The sequence below is a fragment of the Sphaeramia orbicularis genome, chromosome 10, assembly GCF_902148855.1.
Source record: "Sphaeramia orbicularis chromosome 10, fSphaOr1.1, whole genome shotgun sequence".
Taxonomy (NCBI): Eukaryota; Metazoa; Chordata; class Actinopteri; order Kurtiformes; family Apogonidae; genus Sphaeramia; species Sphaeramia orbicularis.
Genome location: NC_043966.1, coordinates 22,938,995 through 22,961,194, shown reverse-complemented (window position 1 = coordinate 22,961,194; position 22,200 = coordinate 22,938,995). Strand labels below are relative to the sequence as shown.

The 22,200-nt window shown below is 38.3% G+C and overlaps 1 protein-coding gene across 2 annotated transcripts in view; it reads right to left on the bottom strand.

The window, feature by feature from the left end:
- Positions 1-22,200, bottom strand: part of drp2 (dystrophin related protein 2) — a 105,658-nt gene that overhangs the window by 11,026 nt on the left and 72,432 nt on the right. Inside the window, exons 13-20 of one of the 2 annotated variants that reach the window (XM_030144769.1) lie at positions 19,682-19,767; positions 17,299-17,456; positions 14,517-14,683; positions 14,140-14,251; positions 13,181-13,317; positions 11,164-11,229; positions 4,971-5,036; positions 1,713-1,859 (exon numbers count right to left, since the gene is read on the bottom strand). In XM_030144769.1, the coding sequence (XP_030000629.1) occupies positions 1,713-1,859; positions 4,971-5,036; positions 11,164-11,229; positions 13,181-13,317; positions 14,140-14,251; positions 14,517-14,683; positions 17,299-17,456; positions 19,682-19,767 (939 nt within the window). The remainder of the gene's footprint in view (positions 1-1,712; positions 1,860-4,970; positions 5,037-11,163; positions 11,230-13,180; positions 13,318-14,139; positions 14,252-14,516; positions 14,684-17,298; positions 17,457-19,681; positions 19,768-22,200) is intronic. The other variant, XM_030144770.1, reaches the window with a different exon arrangement.

Here is a 22,200-nt window from a genome sequence, read left to right as displayed (position 1 = left end):
CCTCAGCTTTTCATCATCATCAGATATGATCCATTTGGATGTTCAGAGGCACCGTAGTGAATGTGGAAACACCATCATCACCTGCAACATTGATTCATTTATCTAACCTGTATAATTTGACAAATGACAGTGGTTGTAGACACTTGTTTTTAAGTTCATTTTGCTGTAAAAGTCACTTTATCTTCAGTTTTCTCAGAATTTACTCTGAGCTTTTATTAACATCTACATGTTTGGTGAATTAAATACAGCAAATAGCTAATTTTCACAGAAAAAAAACGTAAAATGCAGAGGATCTTATAATAAGTGGTGATAAATCCCTTAGGAATGGTTCGATGTGAGAAAAATTAAAGGGGTCATATTTTGCTAAACCCACTTTTATTAGTCTTTGGTACATTTATTTGTGTATCTGGACCCTAACATTTCAAAAAGTTTGAATTTGAACCCTCCAGGTGCTGCAAAGCTATCTTTATATTCATTTAGGCAAAAACTGAATGGATTTCTACAACGCGTTCTAATTCTCTCTTAATTTATTACATCTATAACTAGTTACATCACGACATTTGCACATATAAAGCTAAGACTTCCGACAAACATTTCTCTGAGTATGACATAATTGTTTGTCAGCAGCAGCGGTTGTAGTCCATACTGAAAATATGTTCAAACTTTGAACCGATTATCTAAAATGTTCAGTTGTTGGTTGTATTAACAAACACAAGTGGCTGAGCGGGACAGAGACAGATGATCAACAACCTGGAGGAGGTGGGGTGTGAAGTGACTAATTTACATTTAAAGGGCCAGTGCTCTAAACAACCTCATGTCATTACTCAGAAATAGGGTTGAAGACAGGGTTGCACAGAACTTGGTAGAGCAGCTTTTTCTTATTTTGTGCCATGGTCATGGAACAATCTTCAGAACACATTCCAGCTTAGTGATTTGGTCTCCCTGGGAGAGTTCAAACCTCTGATAAAAAAAAAACAAAAAAAACAAAACGTTGTTACTGAAGAGTACAATTGCTTTTCCTAAGCTGGATTTTGTTGTATGTGTCTGTTGTCCTCTATCTGTTTTTAACGTGTTTAACTTTAGAATTTTTGTTACTTTGTAATGGTGTGTTGTCTTGGCCAGGTCTCCCTCAAAAAAGAGATTTTAATCTCAAGGGATTTCCTGGTTAAATAAAGGTAAAAAAAAAAAAAAATGGACCTGCGGAGTTAAATTAATGAAGGATTCAGAGCCAAGCATAGCATTTACAGTTTGTGTAGACCACAGGGGAATTTTTTAAAATGCATAATTCCATTTTAAAAAAATCAAAATATCACTCCTTTAAGTTGGAAGTGAACACAAAAATACTTCTAGGTCTTCAAGGGTTTAAAAAAGTGACATTCAACAAGTGTTAATGAGCCTCTTCTTGAAAAATAAGTGTTCTTGGTTTGGATTCTATAAAAGTAGATCATAACTTGAAATAGAGGAGATTGTGGATCCCAAGTCGAGACCAGCTGAGAACCACTAACCTATATATCCTAATTATAACCACTTAGATGTCCTCAATATGGGCAGTCTTATTCTAAAGTGGTATTAATCTGTTTTGTTAAGAAACATTTTTTGTTTGTGCTTGAAATCAAACCTACAATAAATCCCCCACCCCGTCACAGAGAAATTAAACTTCCTCTCTCTCTCTCTCTCTCTCTCTTATTTCTTTTCTTTTTTGTGCTACAGACCTGTTCTCATTCTCCAGGCGGGCCAGGGTGCGTTGGAGCTGCTCCTTGTCCTGGTGTTCGAGCTGAGCCAGAAGCAGGTGTTGTCCGCAGGGTGAGTCCTGGTCCAAGGCTGGGCTGGAGTGACGCAGGAGGTACTGATCTTCATCCCTGAGTCCCCCACACAGGAGACAGCACACTGAGCCACCAGCACACAGCCACCAGCAGCACAAAGCAGAGCCAAGGACGGCAGGGGAAAGCAGACAAGCAAATGCAAAGCAGTGCAGAACAAGCAGAACGGGGGAGGATATTACAGGACACGACACAATGAAAACAAGACAGGACAGAATGGGAAAGGACACTTTGGCAAAGACAAAATGCAACTGTACCAAGTGTGCTCCAAATGTTAAATCTTCTGGAATACACTTGTACTTTATATTACTAATTATCCACTAATATTTATTAAAAATTAGGATAGATAAAGCTCTAAATACATGCTCTGTAACATTAGAATAAACATCATTGAAATAGAATGGAAAGCTAAATGTTTAAATCTATGATCTGGGGCTGTAAAAGAATATATACATCTGTAAAAACACAGATGTGTGTCTATTTAGATGTTAAAAGTAAAGCTGTGGTCTACAAAAACAAAGCACTGGACTGAGCAAAGTTTAATGATAAGTTGGAGACTTTGTATTATCACAGAAGTATTTAAAGGTCTAGTTTAAGAACTATATTTACATTTAGAACCCCTCTGCCAGAATTCCATCAGTTGCAGGACACTGAAGAGGGTTTGTATGACTATTTTAACCCATAAAGACCCAAACACACATCACCAACCAAAAGCATCTACTGATCTCAACTGTGTAATACCTGTTGATCCACTAATCCTTAATCCTAATAATCCATGAAAGTAATTGGTGTAAAATACAGTTTGTCATCTTTTCATGGTCATCAGATATGACCTATTTGGATGTACAGAGACTCCGTAGTGAATGTGGAAAAACTGTCATCATCTACAACATTGATTCACCAGGAAAACCCATGGATCAATGACGGTGGATGGAAATGCTTGGTTTATGTTCAGTTAATGATAGATTTTACTGAAAAAGTCACTTTTTTTTGGGCAATTTTCTCTGTTTTTGATATAATAACCCTCAACTTTAATCTAAGCTTTTATGAACATCTACATGAACAGTAAACTAAATACAGGAAAAATACCAGAGTCATACGGATAAAATAAAAAATACAGAAGATAATATTATAATAAATAGTGATAAATCGCTTAAGAAAGGTTAAATATAGAGAAAATTTCATTTGGGAACTGACACAAAAGTAGCACGGGGTCTTTATGGGTTAACATCAATTATCATGCAATCAGCAGGTGTGGTGAACATAGAGCCAGTGGTGGAAAGGAACTAAATACATCTACTCATGTGTTTGTATATTTAAGTACAGTTTTCACCTCTTTTTTTCCTTTTTTTTTCCCTTTTTAAGCAGCTAGTTTGACTCCACTACATCTCAGAGACAAATATCAAATCTTTTAGTCCAATACATTTGTCTGAGCCGTTTCAATACTTTTCAATTTTTAATCCACTTCCTTTCCAATAAAAAACATGTGTTGACTTTGAATGTCTATGATAAACTGAAAAATGAAGTATTACTCCATGGGTTGAGAATATTTTTCATTTTAATCTAACTAAACTCTTGAAAAACCCTGTTGGATTTGCTGAAAATACGTTATCACAAAAGTAAAAACCATCCTGTATTTCTGACCTCAAAGAAAGTTGATATGTGGTTCTTGCAGAACAGTGACGCTACACACACGATGTTCTTATAAAATATGATGCATTTCTGACTAAACTGTCAATATTTTATAAAGTAGTTCAAATGAGTCGCATTTAACTTAATGAAGCAGTAGTATGATTCTAAATTCTTATATATATATATGACAGGGACCATTTCACAACACAATGAAAACTTCATATATTTAAGTACATTTTGGTGATAATATTTTAAAGTTTTAACTTCAGTAAGGTTTTGAATGCAGATGTTTTGTAGCGGAGTTTTTTCAGTGTGGTACTAGAGCTTCTACTTAGATTAACTAAAGGATCTTAATACTTCTTCCACCACTGTATAGAGTAGAGTATAGTAGAGTACAGGTGGAGGGTAAAAGCTCCACACACAGGCAGCGCGGCTGAGGACAGAAGCAGTGTGACGCCAGCCAAACACCAGCTGGAGGCACAGATAGCACAGAGCCGTGCAGCAGGAAAAACAGAGAGGCGCCTTACAGACAAAAGGACGGGGTGCAGAATAAAAACAACAAGCTACAAGGGCACAAGAGTAGAAAACAACAACACTAGACATAAGGGGAATAAGTCAGCTGTAAAGTCTCATGCATGGCCATGTATATAAAACATGCAAATATATGCACATGCGTAGTTTTGTTGGCAAAGCTTCATACAAGCAAAACTAGTTGCAAGCTCATTGGTAAGACATAGGAAGCAGACTTGAGCAGATGTCAGTAGTTAAAGGTGTTTCAAGTCTTTTGTCGGAGTCTACTGGAGTTTAATGCAGTGTGAATCACAGCCCTATCTCAGAACACATACCTAACACACCAAAAACTAATGAGCATATTTCTCAGCTGACACACAGCCACACACTTGGAGACCTAAAAACACAAAGGGCTTTGCGCAGAGCTGCAGGGCAGGCAACCTTAACTTTAAAGCTCAATAAAAAATCTCAGAGAAGGAAGAAATGGTTGAAAGCCCACACAGATGTCAATAAAATAAAACATGGACACAGACACAAATACATGATCTCAAACAGCCTTAACCACTCTCTTCACCTGGCACTTTCTCAGCTTTCCAAAATGAGGACTCACCTTATTAGCTTCCTCAGTCACATCAAACATTCCTACTCCTCTTAGTGCTGTAACCTCGCCACTGCTAAGCCACTCAGCCAGCTTCTACAAACACACATACATCCTCCTCTGTCCTCCTTTGTGTATCTACCCACAGACTTTAATCACAGCAGGCATGTGTATGATGAAGGGGGAGTGAGTGCACAGTGCTCACAGTTCATCATTTTCATTATATGGCTGATTATTTATATGATGATTACCCAGTCGTTCCCTAACATGCATGACAACATACATAAACAAAAAGAAACAAATGTGTCAAGAGGGAAATACATTAATACGTTAACGCACTCGCACAATCTGTGTGAGAAGCTGAGGCTGTAATGAGGGGGATCGTAGTGTGTGGGTGGTAGCGTACTCACAGACTTTCATCAGGAGACAGGCTATCTGTGAAGAATGAACAATTCTGGCTCTCCATTTCTGCCAATCTGTAATGTATACACACACAAGGAAATAGTGCATGTCACAAATATGTACACATAAATATCCACATATCTATATAAACAGACACACAAAAGAGAGAAAAAGAGGAGTAGTTGAGTCAGAGCAAATGTAAGACAAGACAAAAGCAAAAGGATAATTTTATACACTGGGAAAATCTGTTCTCCTTCAATAAAAAATAAGTACGGTTTAGCCCTTAAGTAATGTCAGACGACCTCTGGCTGTTTAGTATTATGGACTGCAACTGCACAGCAAGCGGTCCAGAAACATCTGACTGACAAGACTGCAGAGTGGCAGAAATGCAAAAATACAGGTTCTGACTGCCACAGAGCATAAGCTATAAAAATGTCAACAAGAAGAGAGACTAAAATTCAAATACGATATAGTGTCTACCAATACGCAGACAATAAAAACGCCTTTTATAGAAGTGCCATCCAGCACCATGGACAGCGACTTTGTGTGAGTGGCTGCTGTGTGACTTCAGGACCAAGGACAGCGCTTGTAGTTGTACATTATATCCTGCTGACAGTCCATGGACAGCTGCACTGTAAGCTGTTTGCCCACAGTAACACAAAAAAACAAGATAACAGTGGGGAAAAAAAAACTTTAAGCGTGTCAAAAATATACACTTTTCAATCTGGCATCTAGAAGAAAAAACAGTAGCAGCAATTGATATAAAACAGAAATACAGTCATAAACTGTATTGACTTAGGTTGACTCTGGCATGAATATTACTATCCTCCATATTAAAGTGCATATTTACACCCACCAAAGACTTTATGTTTTCACGGAGTTAACATGATTAAGTAAAAAAGTACCACACTGATTTTCATAAAAGTTGGTGGAAGGATAGACCAAAGACCTCCAAGCTAATGTAGAACCTGTAATAGAATCAGAATCAAAATACTTCATTAATCCCAGGGGGAAAGTATTGAAATGTAATAATAGTGACACTCATTTAAATTAACCAGTGACACAAACTGACAAAAGAAGGAAAATATGGGTCATTTGTCTTTTAGCAATATTGAAAAAAGAGTGGACAGTTGGGCTTGGTGATGTGTCCATCCAGTTTCTATTCATTAGTCAAAATCAAAGTGTTGGTTATAGTAAATATACATGCTCAAAGGAAATACACTTCTTCATCCTTTTTTTCTCAGGTGACATCTTAATCTCACCTGTTTGAGTGTGCAGCAATAGTTTTTGGTAGTCATTAGTGAGTTATCCCTTAGAATAGAATGAATCTAAAACCCAATTTGTCCTCCTAGAATAATAAAACACTGTTAAAATGACTTATTACTGAAGTCTCCTTTTGATAGCTGGCTCAATCTATGGAAACACAAGCCTTGTAAAAAAAGTCAAATATGCTGTTCAATGCCGATCTTTGATTCAGTCTCATTTTTCCACCTACATACAGTACAGTCTATCAGCTATAAATTCCATCTTAAAGCAACAAGGCCATCCATTCTCTAGCCCCTATTAAAGAGAATATATAGCAAGTAGATGAGGTAGATATAGATGGATAAAGGTTTAATTAAAATGGGCATGCCAGAAAGTTAATTCGTCATTAACTGGGGCAGTCCACTGGGTGTCACATGTTAATGATACTGTATATTACAGTGTTAGATGATCAAAGGTTTGGTTTCTCCTTCAAGTATGGTAGTTAACAAGCACAGAGAACCAAACTACCGATGCAAATGGGCTGAGAGCCTTATGGCTGCTCCCATACATACATAAAACACATGCACACACACTTAAGAAGCACATGAGAGCAGTCTTAAAGCCACACTGCGGTATTCTCGGTACACAGACAAATGCTGAAGCCCACCATGCTGCATCATGTTTCGCAGAATGTCGTCAGCTGAAGGAGTGAAAGGTGGAAGGAGGGGTGGGTTATGTAGATGCAGTTAGAGACACCACATTACATCCTATTTCTTTCCTATGAGACCATAACACTGGGAACTTTAGGATTTATCCATGTCCTTTAACAGGAAGCCCAGCCTCTGATCCTGACTGCCCATAATTCAATCTGCGCTGCTATTCATCAGAAAGCGCTACAAAGCTAGAGTCTCTGTCAGAGACAACAGCAAATGAGGAAAGAAAGGGCGCAAAGTAATAGGAAGCAGGCATGTGTGTATATCTGTGTGGGTGTCTTGTGTGTACATGTGTGTTTAGCTTCCTGTATGAATGTAAATGGATGTGAAAGGAAATGAGAAAAAGGAGAGAAAGCAGGAAAGAGAGAAAAAACAGACTTCTGAGAGGGTTTTTATTATCTTCTTCTCATCCATCCTCCATAAGACGTTGAAGCGGTATGGGGGATGAAAGAGACGAACTCTTCTCTTGCATCGATACGTAGAAGAGGGGGTATAAAAGTAAAAGAGGGGAAGAGGGAGGGATATAGATATATAGATATAGGGTATATGGTTGGAAATGTCTTCAAACCTGGCCCCAAACATCACATACTTTATCTACTGAGATGACAGTGTTATCACTATGGAGTAACACGTGCACCCTTCATTGACTCAAGGGCACAGTGACGCACACACACACACACACACACACACACACACACACACACACACACACACACACACACCTGCACACACGCACACACTGACTCTTACATACAACTATCTAATTTATCATCCCAAGGAAAAATTCCAGACATTGGCCTGTCAACGATGATATCCAGTATTTGGATAATCGTTTGACTTTACATTAATGTTTGGTGTGATCTGTGACTTACAATTAATGCAGGGGGTGAATTCTGATAAAATATGCGTTTTCCATTTATGTCTTATATAAACTGACAGGTAAAGAGACGGGACAGAGAGGGCCAGAAAAGAAGAAAGAAAGAAAGAAAGAAAGAAAGAAAGAAAGAAAGAAAGAAAGAAAGAAAGAAAGAAAGAAAGAAAGAAAGAAAGAAAAAGAACAGAGAACAGAAAAGATGATTGAAGTCAATTCTGCAAGCTGCCAGAGCACCGATAAAATGCTCACCATCTTCATAATAATGACTGTCTACTTCTATTACGATGGTGCTCAGATCATACTGAAAAATAAGCAGTGTGTTCATACTATTCTGTTTTTTCTTCATGTCAATACGCTTTCATTTTTCGCTATTATAATTTCTTTATGAAATGCTGCACTAAAGTACTATAACCTCTAAAAAGACCTTAAAAATTAATGTGTTCAAATACAAAAGCATTAACCAGAGTCATAAAATGGCCATGGAGTCAAAGTCAGCACCTTTATGAGACTACATTAGACAGGTGTAATTGGAGATATCCACACAAACCTTTACATGAAGCCCAGTCACCATTTTTACCCTGACCTTAACTGAGCATAATCCTGAATATGCTAATGTATGTAGACTGTATTTTGCATTCTGAAAGACAACAATCCAAAGTTATCTGTGTTGAAAATTTAGAGATAAACTTGTATAAACTCTTGACATACACGACCATAACCTTTAATAGCTATACCTTTGGTGGCACTAGGTGTTGACACTGCATGCACACAGCCTGGCCCAAAAAACATACATATATACAAAATATTTTAGTGGGCCACCTTTAGCTTTGATTATAACACACATTTGCTGCAGCATCATTTTGATCAGCTTATGCAACGTTACCAGATTTAAGTCTATCATTTTATGGACATGTAACATTGTTGAACTTGACCTGAATCAACCCCAGGTCATAACACTGCCCCCAGAGGCTTCCACTGTAGGCCCTAGGTAATCACTTCATGTACCTCTCCTCTCACCCTGATATACCCCTCACTTTGAAACAGGGTCACTCTGGACTCATCCAACCACATAAAATTGGTCCACTGAAACACAGAACATTGATGGTTGTATAAGAAATGAGATGTTACTCACTGCATCAAGTATGAATAAATAAATTCCTGCAGCTAAAAAATAAGTCACTGCAGTAATTATTCAATGGAAGGATCTGAACTATTTGCTTAGTTAAGTAAAGTCTAGGACTTTTGCTTGGACCAGGCTGTGTTTGTGGTAAACAGTATAAAATCAAATTAATTGTAATATTGGAATTTTCCCTGAATTTGACCTTGGCTCACAAAAAAAGGAGGATGTATCCAAACTTGTGTATGGTAGACTGCTAAATGACAACACTTGTAAAAGATATATCATAAATATAACAGATCTATGAAGACAAGTCTATTTTCTTCTAGTAGCTTTGCTTTTTTTTTTTCTTTTTTTTTTTTTTAATGCATATGAATAAAACGTGATAACTTTTGGATATATATGTGGTTAGGGATATGGTGACAGTAAAGTTTGTGGACAGGAGATAAATGCTAGTGTTCTGTTGCCAAATGAAGGTAAAAGGGTTTTTTTTGTATTGTTCATCATATAGCCTTATTTTAGCCCTTACCACAGTCTTTTCCTAACTCTAACAAAGTTGTTATTGTGCTTAAAACAAACCAAAACCATGACATTGTCACAACATAAATACAACAGTTATGTAATATTTTTGACATTATCTTCACATTTTGTGTCTACAAATTTTGAGCTGGGCGACACAGTGGTGCAGTGGATAGCACTCGTGCTTCACAGCAAGAAGGTCCTGGGTTTGATTCCAACACCAGTCGACGGGGGGTGGGACCTTTCTGTGTGGAGTTTGCATGTTCTCCCCGTGTCTGCGTGGGTTCTCTCCGGGTACTCCGGCTTCCTCCCACCATCCAAAGACATGCACTAATAGGTTAATCAGTTTATCTAAATTGCCCATAGGTGTGAATGTGAGAGTGATTGTTTGTCTTTATACGTCAGCCCTGCGATGAACTGGCGACTTGTCCAGGGTGTACCCTGCCTTCGCCCCTATCTAGCTGGGATAGGCTCCAAGCGACCCCCGTGACCCTAGTGAGGATAAAGCAGGTTCAGAAAATGAATGAATGAATGAAAATTTTGAGCTTATATGCGGTTTTAGGATTGATTGTTGATTAAGGATGTGTCGGAACATCCATACACACCCCAAGTTTTTGGCACTTTTTTTACCATGTGAAAAGAAAGCCAACTAATTAGCTGTGAACATATCTCATTTTTTAAAATTAGATTCTCCACTGTGACCAATTTTCCATTTCTGTTTTTCCAAGTTAATTTTGGCAGCAACAGCAAGATGCTGACTAAAAAAAATTTAAAGCTGTCAGTATCACTCAAGAGCTGCTTGAAGCAGACTGGTATGAAGATGGACAACAAATTAACAAAGAGGATGTAAGAAAAAAACAATTTTGAACAGAGAAGAAGAAAGGGACAAAGAGAGAGGAAGAGAGAGAGGAGGACATAAAAGGGAAAATGCAAAAATAAATTTGTGAGTGGGAGACAATAGAAGAGAGGGATCAAAGATAAGAATGAAAGGGAAAAAACAGGTAAACACAAAACAGCAGACAGGAAAAAAAGGAAAGAAAAAGAGGGGTAAAGAGGACAATTGTGCCTGCTCTCTTGTTGGTGTGTGTTCCCTCTTTTTTGGCAGAGTGCAAAGCAGTTGTGTGTAAAAGCCTCAGGAAAGAAATACACAATGGCACACTTAGACACACACACACACACACACGCACGCACGCACACACACACACACACACGGCCATGCGTGCCCATACACACTGACACTCTGCAGGCTCCGTGGACAGTGTGTCCAGCTCTGCAGTACTGTGGCCAGAGCTGGCAGAAGTGTGGGAGTCCAGTGTTGTGGCCTGTTTATAACCTGTCAGACAGACACTAATCCACCCCGACAGCTCCCAGGTGACCAATGGGCTCACTGCCCTCGCAAGTGACAAGCCGCTAGGCACACTGAACCCCTCTGACCTCTACACACACATCACAACCGCAAACCTCTGTGGTTATGTGCATCATTGTGTGTTTGCGTGTAGAAAGGCTGTGGAGGAAACTGCTGGGCCGTGCAGTCTCTCTGCTGGCTGGAGTACAGTACAGAGCTCTGCCAAATCAATATTTCAATCAGTGTGTGGTGAATGAGAAAGCAAAAAGGCCAAAAGAGACCAAGAGGTTGAACCACCGGTGGATTATCAAGAGGACAAGGGATTTAAAAGCTGGAGAGATTTTGGTGTAAATATGTGGTGTCCAGTACAATGTAGTAGGTCACGTACCTGCTGGCATAATGTTCAATCCTGCTGTGAGTATCTGCATGGGGAAGCTTGGGTGAGGAGCACGGCCTGGGGACAGCGGAAGCCAACATCAGTATCACAGCGAAGCATTGTTAATACATTAGCAGCATGTGTTATGGATGCAGGGAAGCAAAGCTAAAGTTAATCCACACATTATAATCCAGGAGAGGACAGTGTTAGGAAACAGAAAAGTTTCTTGTTGGCATGAAGCTGAGGGAGCAGCTCAAAGTGTGGAACTTTAAATAAAAGCTTCAGACTAGTGTTTGTCTGTATACTGTAGATAGTACTTGCCTGTTTTATTGTACTTGTAGATTCTACATTATTTTATACTGTTTTATTATTTTTTCATTATATATTAATTTTAATTAATTAATTTGAAACCATGAACATTACACATATTGTAATTATGTGGTAGTTTTCTTTTTCTTTTTCTTGTTCTATTTAATATTTTTAAGGTAATTTTCTGTCTGCTATCTTTACCTTCAAAGTACTGTAAACCATTCTAACCTGTATGAAAGCCTCTATACAAATAACATTTTTTAAGAGGTAAAAGCTCTGGGCAATGATCAATTAGCCATTCATACACATTAAACAAATGCAATGTGGTTCTTCAGTGATCGCATTCATGTGTAATTTGTAACTTTGTTGCAAAAACCTCTATTAACAATATCTGTTGGTTGTAACAACAGCATCATTAAACCTTTCATGTTTTTTTCTGACACTGAAAGCACAGGGTAATATTTAGGGAAAGTATCAGCGTTTATCTTAACAGAGAACGTTTACAAAGAAGTGGGAAAATGACTTGAAGTGTTTTATGAACTTCTAAAACAAACAAAAACAGAATCTTTTCCTAACCCTAAGCAAAGCACTGTTATAAAATAAAGTTTTCTTTACTGTCCTTGTAGGGAAGTTCACCATTTGCATTTAACTACAGTAATACTAATACATATACAAGGAGCAGTAGTCAAGAACCAACTCCAGATCTTGTCCAAAGCAGAGTTGGTTGAGGGCATTGACAGGAGAATTAACCTAGCATACATGTTTTTGATACCTAGATGCTGTGTGTGTGTGAGTGTGTGTGTGTGTGTGTGTGTGTGTGTGTGAGTGGGGGGGGGGAATAGTGAACTCCACACAGAAAGGCTTCAATCCAACTAGGAATCAAACCACTGAGCCAAAGTGTTAAACTCCTGAAGAAAAGCAATTAGTTGAGGATCCCTCAATGAGAAACTATGCTTTATTTCAATAAACACTAAATATTGATAACTTTTATAGAATAATAAGAACTGGATCTCCAGTTTAGCTGAACAGGAATGTAATATCTTCGAGACTTGACTGCAACACTTCAGTAGGAACTAATATACATGATAATATACACTAAAAAGTTTTAAACAGTTGCAGCTAAAGCACTAACCCACAATTCCCTTTTAACAAGGCCATTTAGTATAATGAAAAGGCTCACTTTTAATATGCGTTACATTTTGCTCTTCTATACTGCTACACTCACTAAAGACTATTTTTATATAGCTGTTTCATTAATTCCTATAAAGTAAAGCACCTGAATAGTTCATCCACTATCCCTTTGTTATTGTATTCGCATAATATATAAGGTTATAAGAGGTGACCCCAGGAGAAACATTATGAGCCAAAACATGAGCCAAAACATGGACACATAATCATGCTAAATCTTCCTGGATACTGTTGTGGCCCTAAGCAATGATGAAGCCCATTGATTTTAGTCTCATCGTTCTTGTTTTTCCCTTTGGGTGAGACTCGCTCATGTGAACAGAGCTTTCTGAGCCAGTAGGAGATCACAGGAATAACATTATGTAAATTGTGACTAAAGAGCTGTCCCTTTAACCCATCTCAGCAAGTCGGAGTGCCTAAAATTGTCAGAGCGTGATAATTAGCCTGCAGTTGCAGGAGTGAGCCCTAGTAGAAATGAGAACCACTGAGAGACAGATGCCAGAGTGATAACTGTGTTTGTGAGTGTGGGACTCACGTCTCAGAGGTCTCAGCTTCCAGCACAGATTGCACTGGTAGGTAACCTCTCTGAGGGTGTTTGGTGAAGTACTGCTTCGACCTGAACTTATTCTTCAGAGTCTTGGCAAAGTCCCTCATCTTCTCTCCGGAGGTTGTCTGGAGTGTGATTTAGGAGTCCAGAGGTTGGGGGTGTAGGAGGGGTGGGAGGTGGCGGTGGTGGCAGAAGAGGAGTCAAAAGGTGGGAGACAAATTGCAGACTGTAAGAACTCTTAGAAATGTAACTCTCTCCTAAATGACCTCATCTGAAATTTGTCTCGGTGCTGGTTTGTCGTATTTCAACTTTACTCCTCTAACTTATTTTTCTGTCTCTCCCTGCTTCTTCTTTTCTTTCTTCCTTTCCTTTTTTCCTTCCATAGCTCTCCATTTTCTCCTCACTCTATCAAAATGTAGAAATCTATGAGCACTTGCCTGCCAAGTCATTATGAAAAAACATAGCTTGCTAATATAAAATATTGTCCACTGGGCGAAAAAATCATTGTACAGATGCCCTTTTGCTGTATTTTACAGTTTAGAATTGATTAGAGATTAAATCTGGCACCATCTCAGTACATGCAGCACTTTGGCTATAATGCCACTGCCACAGCTACTCCTGTGGAATTAACTTGACTTTGGAGACTATGGGCCTAGGACTCTGGTTTTATTGGGGTTTAGTTCACAATGTGTGCTCCAAATGACACTTTATGTGTGCATTATATGAGCCAAGAAGGATGTTACTGCTGAGATTCTACAGATTCGGTTAAAGCAATATACGCATACGTAACAGTTTACACTTAAATGTCAGAGATACTACGACTGCTGATGTATTTTAAGTAGAATGATCAAGATATTTTAGTATTTTGCTCAGCACAGATGAGAGTTATACACCCCTGGAGCTTTGAATTTGTATTCAGTTACAGCACTACACAGTGTTTGTCTTACCGGGGTGTAGTACTCCATGATAGGGTAGTGCAACTTCTTTCCCTTGGTAGTGCGGCCGGTTAGAAAACATGTCTGGCAGATGTCCACATTGAACTGCTTCAGACTGCGATACCTGTCAAGATCAATATAACACAGAGGCTGAACTGATGTTGGCAGGAAAACTTTGCAGACTGAAGGACTGCATGTATAGCAAAGGTATGTGCAAAGAAGCATTGCTTTATGTTGGTGTATGAAATCTACACATTTGTTCATGAAGATGGAGCTAAATTCTTGCATGGGAATCACTAAAGATTAGTCTTAAATCATGTTGTCTGACCATATATATATGTACACCTTTAAAATGACCACTCTCTTTATGCATTCAGATGTGTGCATACCTGAAGCCCTTGATGGGACACTGTTTGCAGACGTAGCATTTGGCTTGGTGCTTCGTAGACTCTGCAGCAGCCACACGGTGGAGGACAGGCAGCCAAACCATCGACTGGGGCTCCAGGCTCATCCACTCCAGAAAGTGAGACACTTCAATGGCAGGTTTCCCGGGGGCCTTAAATGGTATGTGGGAGGGAGGACAAAAGTACAGAAAACTGTAAACAACCCAAATATAGACCAAGAGAAGGCCATGCACATAAAGTAATAAGAGCTGAACTTGTGCTTCCTTTCCAAAAGTGCTCTTTACGTCAAACAATGCTGAAAAAAAAATCAAAGAGAATACAAAAAATAATAAGAGGAAAGAGAAGGTGAAAGAAGGGAGTTGGTAGGGAGGGGCTATTGATTGCTTTTATGCAGCTACTCAAACAATTATGATGTTTAAAGACCGCAGACAAAAACGCTGTCTCTGTTTGTGTACTATACTATGTGTTTGTGTGTGTTTGTGTCTGCTCAGAGCCAGTCTCTCCCTGAGACACCTTGTTGAGAATTCCAGAAAGTGGGATAAAAAGGAAGTAAACCTAATAAAAGAATGACTTGCCAAGCGCAGAAAATCCGTGATGTGCTAAATTCTCATTAAGTCTGCATCAGAGATGCATTAAGAGGTTGATTTCCCTGGGGCTTCCTCCACTGCTCAAGCAGCGCAGTATAATAAATGTGTATGTGTGCACACTGATCACACAGGCTGTGGGGTGTACAGAGGTGTAGAGTCTCTTGGGATAAAAGAGCTGCTCTCTGGCAGTAGAGTAGCCAGCTTCACTCCATGTGGGAGGTCAAATAATAGCCCTTTTCGCACTGAACACCTGGAACGACGCTGACTATTCTGAGCATACTGCCATATCACAAAACAGCAGACAGAGCAGATGGGATGCTTTAAACATCAATGAGAAAGAAATGAGGTAAACACTCAGTTATCTACCAAAACACTCTGCTTTGTGCACCTATATCCACTACACTGTGTATCTGTGGAATCAAAAGCCCCTACTACAGAGTATAAAATTAAATGTGAACTGTTCTGGGCTATTCCTGACTTTCCGATGTTGATTTTAACCTAATCATCTCCCTACATAGCCAGAAATATCCATCTAAATCTTATAGTTATCTGGACTTACTGTTGTTTTCTCTGTATTTGGCTCTTTTGTCAGCATTGTGAAGTGACAGGAAATGCTGTACCCATAGACGCAACTGCAAACATGTCATTCATTTCCGAGTGAAGCGATGAACTGGAAACAGGTCAGCCTCTAATTTGCACAACATGGATATTTCATCTACAACTAAATTCCATCACATGGGGAAAATGTGCAAAGGAATTGATTTAATCAGCCATAGCTGATGCAGCAAGCATGGACTAGAATAAAGTGTGTTTAATTAGGACCTGCAGGAAATGAGGGAATTAAAAGGCCACGGATTCTAACAAGTGGTGGCTTACTCCTAACGACTCCATAATTATCTGGTGTCCTGCTTGGAATGTCACAAGGTAGAGTTCTTACTTCCTGCTTCAAATAGCTAAAGATGAGAACAAGAAATAAAGAAAAGTGAAACTCATTTATTTGTCGGACATTCTCCTTCATTATTTCTATGTGCATTAGTGCACTCTGTAAGCCATCTTCATCCCATCAATATTCCAATAGATCATATTTTATGAGCAACTTTCCAATTTAACTTCTTAGACTTGCCTTAAGTGTGTGTGGTGAGTAAAGTCATGCATTATCTCCCGCTGTATTGTATGTGCTTTAAAAGCAACACATTGAAATATTAATGTGTTGTAATGCCTGTATCTCTGTAAGAGGCAACATTCTGAATTTAAGTAGAACGATGACAGTATTAAGACTTTCATACTGCCTGGGAGCATTTGAGAACCTCTTGTGAGGAAATGTCAGACTGTGCTGATGTCAGTAAAACACAATGGGCTTAACATAGCTGCCAGCTTCATGTGGCGTGACATCATTTGTTCATACTAAAGCAAACATCCAAAGGCAAATGTTTGATTTTGCTGTTCATGTTTAAATTTGTGCTTTTGAAATCCTCTGTCTGTATTTGTGATACTGTCACACAAAGACACACTCTGATCTTTCCATGCATTATACTTTTTCTATGTAATTAATACATAAGTATATTATTGTGACATATAAAAGTGGGATTTTCAAGGCTGACTTTAGATTTCTATCACTTGGGTTATAAAGCTATTGAATAACACATTGAAAGTAGTTCTGTAGATAGATACTGCATAGATACTGTACATCAAAATATAACAAAGCATAGCTGTGTTGTAGTCCACCCACATAGCAGCACAGAAAGTATAGGCTTCTAAATACATAACACTCACATGGTGAATAGTCATATAATAAAAAATAATCGGATTAGAAAAAAATGTAAACATGGACATGTATTCAGCTGTTACATACTAGACTTAAGACTGGGCAATTACACAATCTAATCATGCAGCACTGGACAGTTTCTCTTTTTTTACACTAAATTAACTGGACAAAGAGGAGGAGATTGCCTCTACAATCAAAACAAACTTCACATTTTTAATTGATGAATCCTATAGCTGAAATAAAAGTATAGTTACTTTTTGTTATTTTACCAAAACACTGTTTCTCCAGTCAAGTGGGAGAGAATGAACACAGATGAGATGATCTGCACCCATTGTTCATACAATGTATAACCGCATATTATGTGTATACATGCATGACTCCAGTTTGACAGGCATGAAGGTACCTCTGTGCTCACCATGCGAAAGCAGCTGCGGACACTGGGCTCCACATTGCTGCCGCCAAAAGCAGCAACCTCGCCCAGCTGTCGTGGGATTTGGATGGCTTCATGAAGCAACAAACTGAGGTGACGCTGATCTGTGACACCTCCAGTACCAGACACCTGACGGAACAAGTCTGTAAACACCAGAATATGCACATATTATAAACAACTAGTAATACATTTATTAATCTGCATTACACCATCCACTGAGCACTGCATTTGTATGCATGACAAACATTATTAGCATGTGTATAATCATCACATTTTTATGCATTTTCCCTGCACGACTACATCTGATTCAGGGCCCTTGTATTTATTGTGACATGTTCTGCTGTGCTTTCTTCTCAAAATGCAAATCAATTTCATTCCAAGGGCAGGGATTTGCAATTTTAAAAAATGTAGCACTTTGTCTTCTAATCCAAACATGAACATAACTGTGTGTTATGTGTTATTTACAACAATAGCAGCATTTGAACAAAACAGCAACATCTATTTCAATAATGAGCATAATTTTAGAGATAACTAACAAGTCAAGCTTTGCTAGAACTAACGTCATATATACGTCTGGACAGAAAGTATAAGGATCGGGCACCTGGTTGATCTGTTTGCTGATGAAAGAGCTGCATAAGTGGAGTCTTGTCAGGTTTTGAAAGAGGCCTTTATCAGAGAAGCTGTGACTCTGCCTGTCACAGAGTAGATAAATGCTGACAGGCATGGGAGGGTGCTGCACAATGCCACTATAAGCATGTCTGTATCCCCCTCTCTGCGCAGTTATTCAACCCTACGGGGACAACAGTTGGCTTTAACACCTGCATGTTAAGTAGTTGAGGCGTGGATGACATTTTAAATGCTCATGTTGAGCAGCATGATGGAGATGAGCTTTGGTCTAGTTTCATGAAGACCCCAATATGAGGACCATTTACATCTGAAACACACAGTCTATAATGCTGTGGATACTGTGGTAAATGAATGCATTACTGTATATTCTGTGCATGCCACAAACTATTTGTAAATCCATATATATTTATTATGGCCTGAAACTTGGGTTTGCATTAGTCACATTGTTTTAGCTGTAACGCTTTTATTTGACAAAAGAGTCATATCTTACAATGTTACACAATAGAAATGTTTCACTCTGAAATGTATGGCTTTGAAGAATTATTACAAACAGAAAGTACAGACGAGACTAGATGTGCAAAGCCAGCATTCATTTTGCAAGCTCAGTTTTCACTTCATTATTTTAGATTAGAAAATAGACCCTTTTAGGATTTCAGGAGAACTGGCAAAGTTTTTAAATATCTGCCATGTTTTTCTAAATGAAAATTGGAAGAGGCCAGTGACAGCACAGTGAGCAGTGCATTTGTCCAATTAGATGTAATAACAAATCATGCTGATGTCTATAAAATTGCACTTGTCTTTTAAGCATTTCCAGTCAAAGAGTGGAGCAAAAACGGTGGGCCATCTTGAAACTGTATAATAGAAATACAAGATTGAACCACTTAACATTAACAAGATGTTTTTATTGAAAATGTCCTTGTCAATAACATAAACTAATTTAACTACTTAAAATACTGATGACAACCATATTTCCACATTCCTGTTCAGAATCACGACCCACAAAAAGACTATGATGGAACAAACACAAGCCATCTGTATATCAAATCAGGTTGATGCCAATGTATTTGCAAACATTTTTCCAATGACGTCTGGATTTGGCAAAAAACAGAATCAGTCAATGAAATGACAAACTGTTAAGGCCACCACATGTCTACCTGAACCCAGCAAAAGAGGGCTGATTCACCTCAGGGACCATTCAATCAAACGCAAATCTGTTATCGCACATGGTGAGCCAAGCATGAATAATCCTGGCACTGGTTCGGCAGTGTTGTCCTAGATCCTGTATCAAATACAAGCTGTTCATTTCCAAGTATTGTGAGTTCAAATGCTCACTCTCCATTATACCTATATTTAAAGGATGACTTGTAAACCAGTGTTACAGTAGGACAGTAAAATCATACCACGACTGGAGCAGCGTACTAATAAAATATGACAGCATAATTCATGATTAAAAAAAAAGGGAGGGAGAGACTCAGCTCTTTGCTAGTTTGTGAAGAGAAATAAGAGAGAAAGCCATACACAGACTATACATGAATGGTGTCTTTGGCAAGCAATCCTTTTAAGGCCTCTGGTGTACTTTGCAGAAGTAAAAGAGCTTTCTCCATTATGGCAGCAGAGTAATTTCCTCCATTAGTCTAAGTGGATGTCTTTATGTAATACTGGCAATCAGGGCTGTTTTGTTTTGGCTCATTGTTTGTAGATGCGGAGACGCTTTAGGCACATGAGTGTATATCAGACTTACATTTGTACTTCTCTTGGACGTCTGCATTGCACAAGCTCACCAAGCCCATCTTGAAGCTCAGAACACGCATTTTGCCATTTCGAGCACTAGCAGTAGGAAAGAAAAGGGGAGAAAAAAAAGCAGCAACGTTACAGTTTTTGCACATTGAATTGTCTCAAACCAAGGTGCACTGTGTAAGTAATATATTTCTCCACTGGCTGAGCCCTGCTGGGAAGAACAAAGTGTCTAGGAATTACTTGGGTCACAGGAACACAATACAGGTCAATGCGGCACTGTGAAATTGTATTAGAGCACATCTAGAGTAACCAGGCATTATTAAGGACGTGATGTAGCGAGTTTATGCCCAGATGAACAATAATAATCTCATACATACCAGAATATCACTCATAAACATATTCATCCATGCAAATGAAATAAAGGCACATATCCAGTGTTTGTCCAGTGCTGTCTACAACTGTTTAAACTATCTGATAAAAAGCCCAGTGGGATGGATACTGATAGGGACACTTTAGCGATCTGACCTGAGCACAAATGGGTCATGTCTCAGTTTATTCTGCGTGAAGTAAAAATGGGAGAAGATAGTGTACAAATTAGTGGATTTGAGAACCATAAGCGCGTCACCATACATGCTGAGATTTCTCAGCTCGGGTGCCAATACAGCCTGGAAGAATTTACTGCAGAGATGAGGTGAGAGTTGGCAGGAAACACAGGCTTATTGAATTAGCATTTGTATTGTTATGTGGAAAATCAACAATCTCATATTCATCAGAAAACACACAGTCACCCAAGTATAAAATTGAATTTTAGACTGAGGAAAATTTTTCTGAACTGTGAGTCTCAAGCATATCGAAGATCATCGTGGAGATCTGTATGTATCATGTAAAAATGATTATTCACTGTGTAAACTAATATTCATACATTCATTCATTCATTCGCTTTGAACCCTGTGATGAACTGGTGACACATCCAGGATGAACCCCGCTGTCACCTGTTGGCAGCTGGGACAGGGTCCAGCATCCCCCTCTGAAGGATTAAGCGATTTGGAAAATGAATGAATTATTGAATCATCTCCCATTGATAAAGATGACTCAGTGGTATGAAAAGATACACTTCCTGGTGGGCATGGTCAGAAGAATAGATCTGGATAAATGAAAGGAGATTAAAAAGTTCTAAAAAAAAATACACTTGTCGTGTTTTCTACTAGAGACGGACATCAAACAAATTCAGTTTTCTCTTGATATGTGTGTCTTGTGGCTTGTGAAAAATGGGTTCAATATTTTCTTGGAAGCTTTTGGGATGAAAGAATCAGTTCTGTAAATCAGTAAATCATGTTCACGTCTCCGGTGGGAACAAATGGGACAGGATCTACCTTTAGTGGCCTAAAGGGGTGTGGAAGTGGGAAAACTATGTCACACTGAAACAGGAAATGACTCTCCAGTGGATCATCTGCTTTCCCTGAACCTTCTTTGGTAATAATGTGTTTTGTGACAATCTGCTGAGTCTGGTAATAAAACATGAATGTACAATAAGATGTAATACATTTCCACACATGTTGTAATACATTACATTACAATCATATAATTATGAAAAACCTTATTTTTATCACTGGTATGACTGCCTCTTGAAAGTATAGAGGTTTTTTTGTGTTTTTTATTGTGTTTGTATTTATCTGTTTGTTTTTTTAAATGTGGACCATGAGTCTGTAAAATAAAGCCTATCTATCTATCTATCTATCTATCTATCTATCTATCTATCTATCTATCTATCTATCTATCTATCTATCTATCTATCTATCTATCTATCTATCTATCTATCTATCTATCTATCTATCTATCTATCTATGCCTGTAGGACAGTATAAGCCTAAGTATAGCCAATTTCCACACATACAGGACATCTAATGAACAAGAGGAACCGTTTATTTGAAATAAACACTGAATTTCTGTTTGAATTTTAGATTTTACACATAAAAACTGCACTAAATAGATTTTAATATTGTAATATTGTAATTTATATACACAAAGCCTATTAATGACACGTCACTGATAAAAAATAAAATATGAATGTTTTATTAGTTTAATCCAGATCTTTTTGAAGGGGGACATATTGTAGTAATTGTGATAGTCTTAGTAATAACCAAAGCCATCAAGGAAAGTCTTTATTTTCTTTTATTTGTCTCTAGTAGTTGTGTTTTGACAGAGCCTCCTCAAAAAAAAAAAAAAAAAGTCTGCAAAAAGCTACTCTATAATTATATAAAAAGTGCAAAATACAATTGTGTCTTACGAAATGTGGAGAAACTTATTTCATATTGCATACAAGTGTTCATAAGAAAATGCAGCAGATGCATTATATTTTTGCTGGTTTGTTACATAATGCAAATGTTTGCACATAATGGGTTGTCTCTGGGACACTGGAACAGTCAGGCAGACATTACTAAGACCAAACCATTAGAGTCAGGCTGAGAAAATTAGAGTCATATAATGAAACATGAGAAGTCATACCATTACTGTCTTTTCTCTA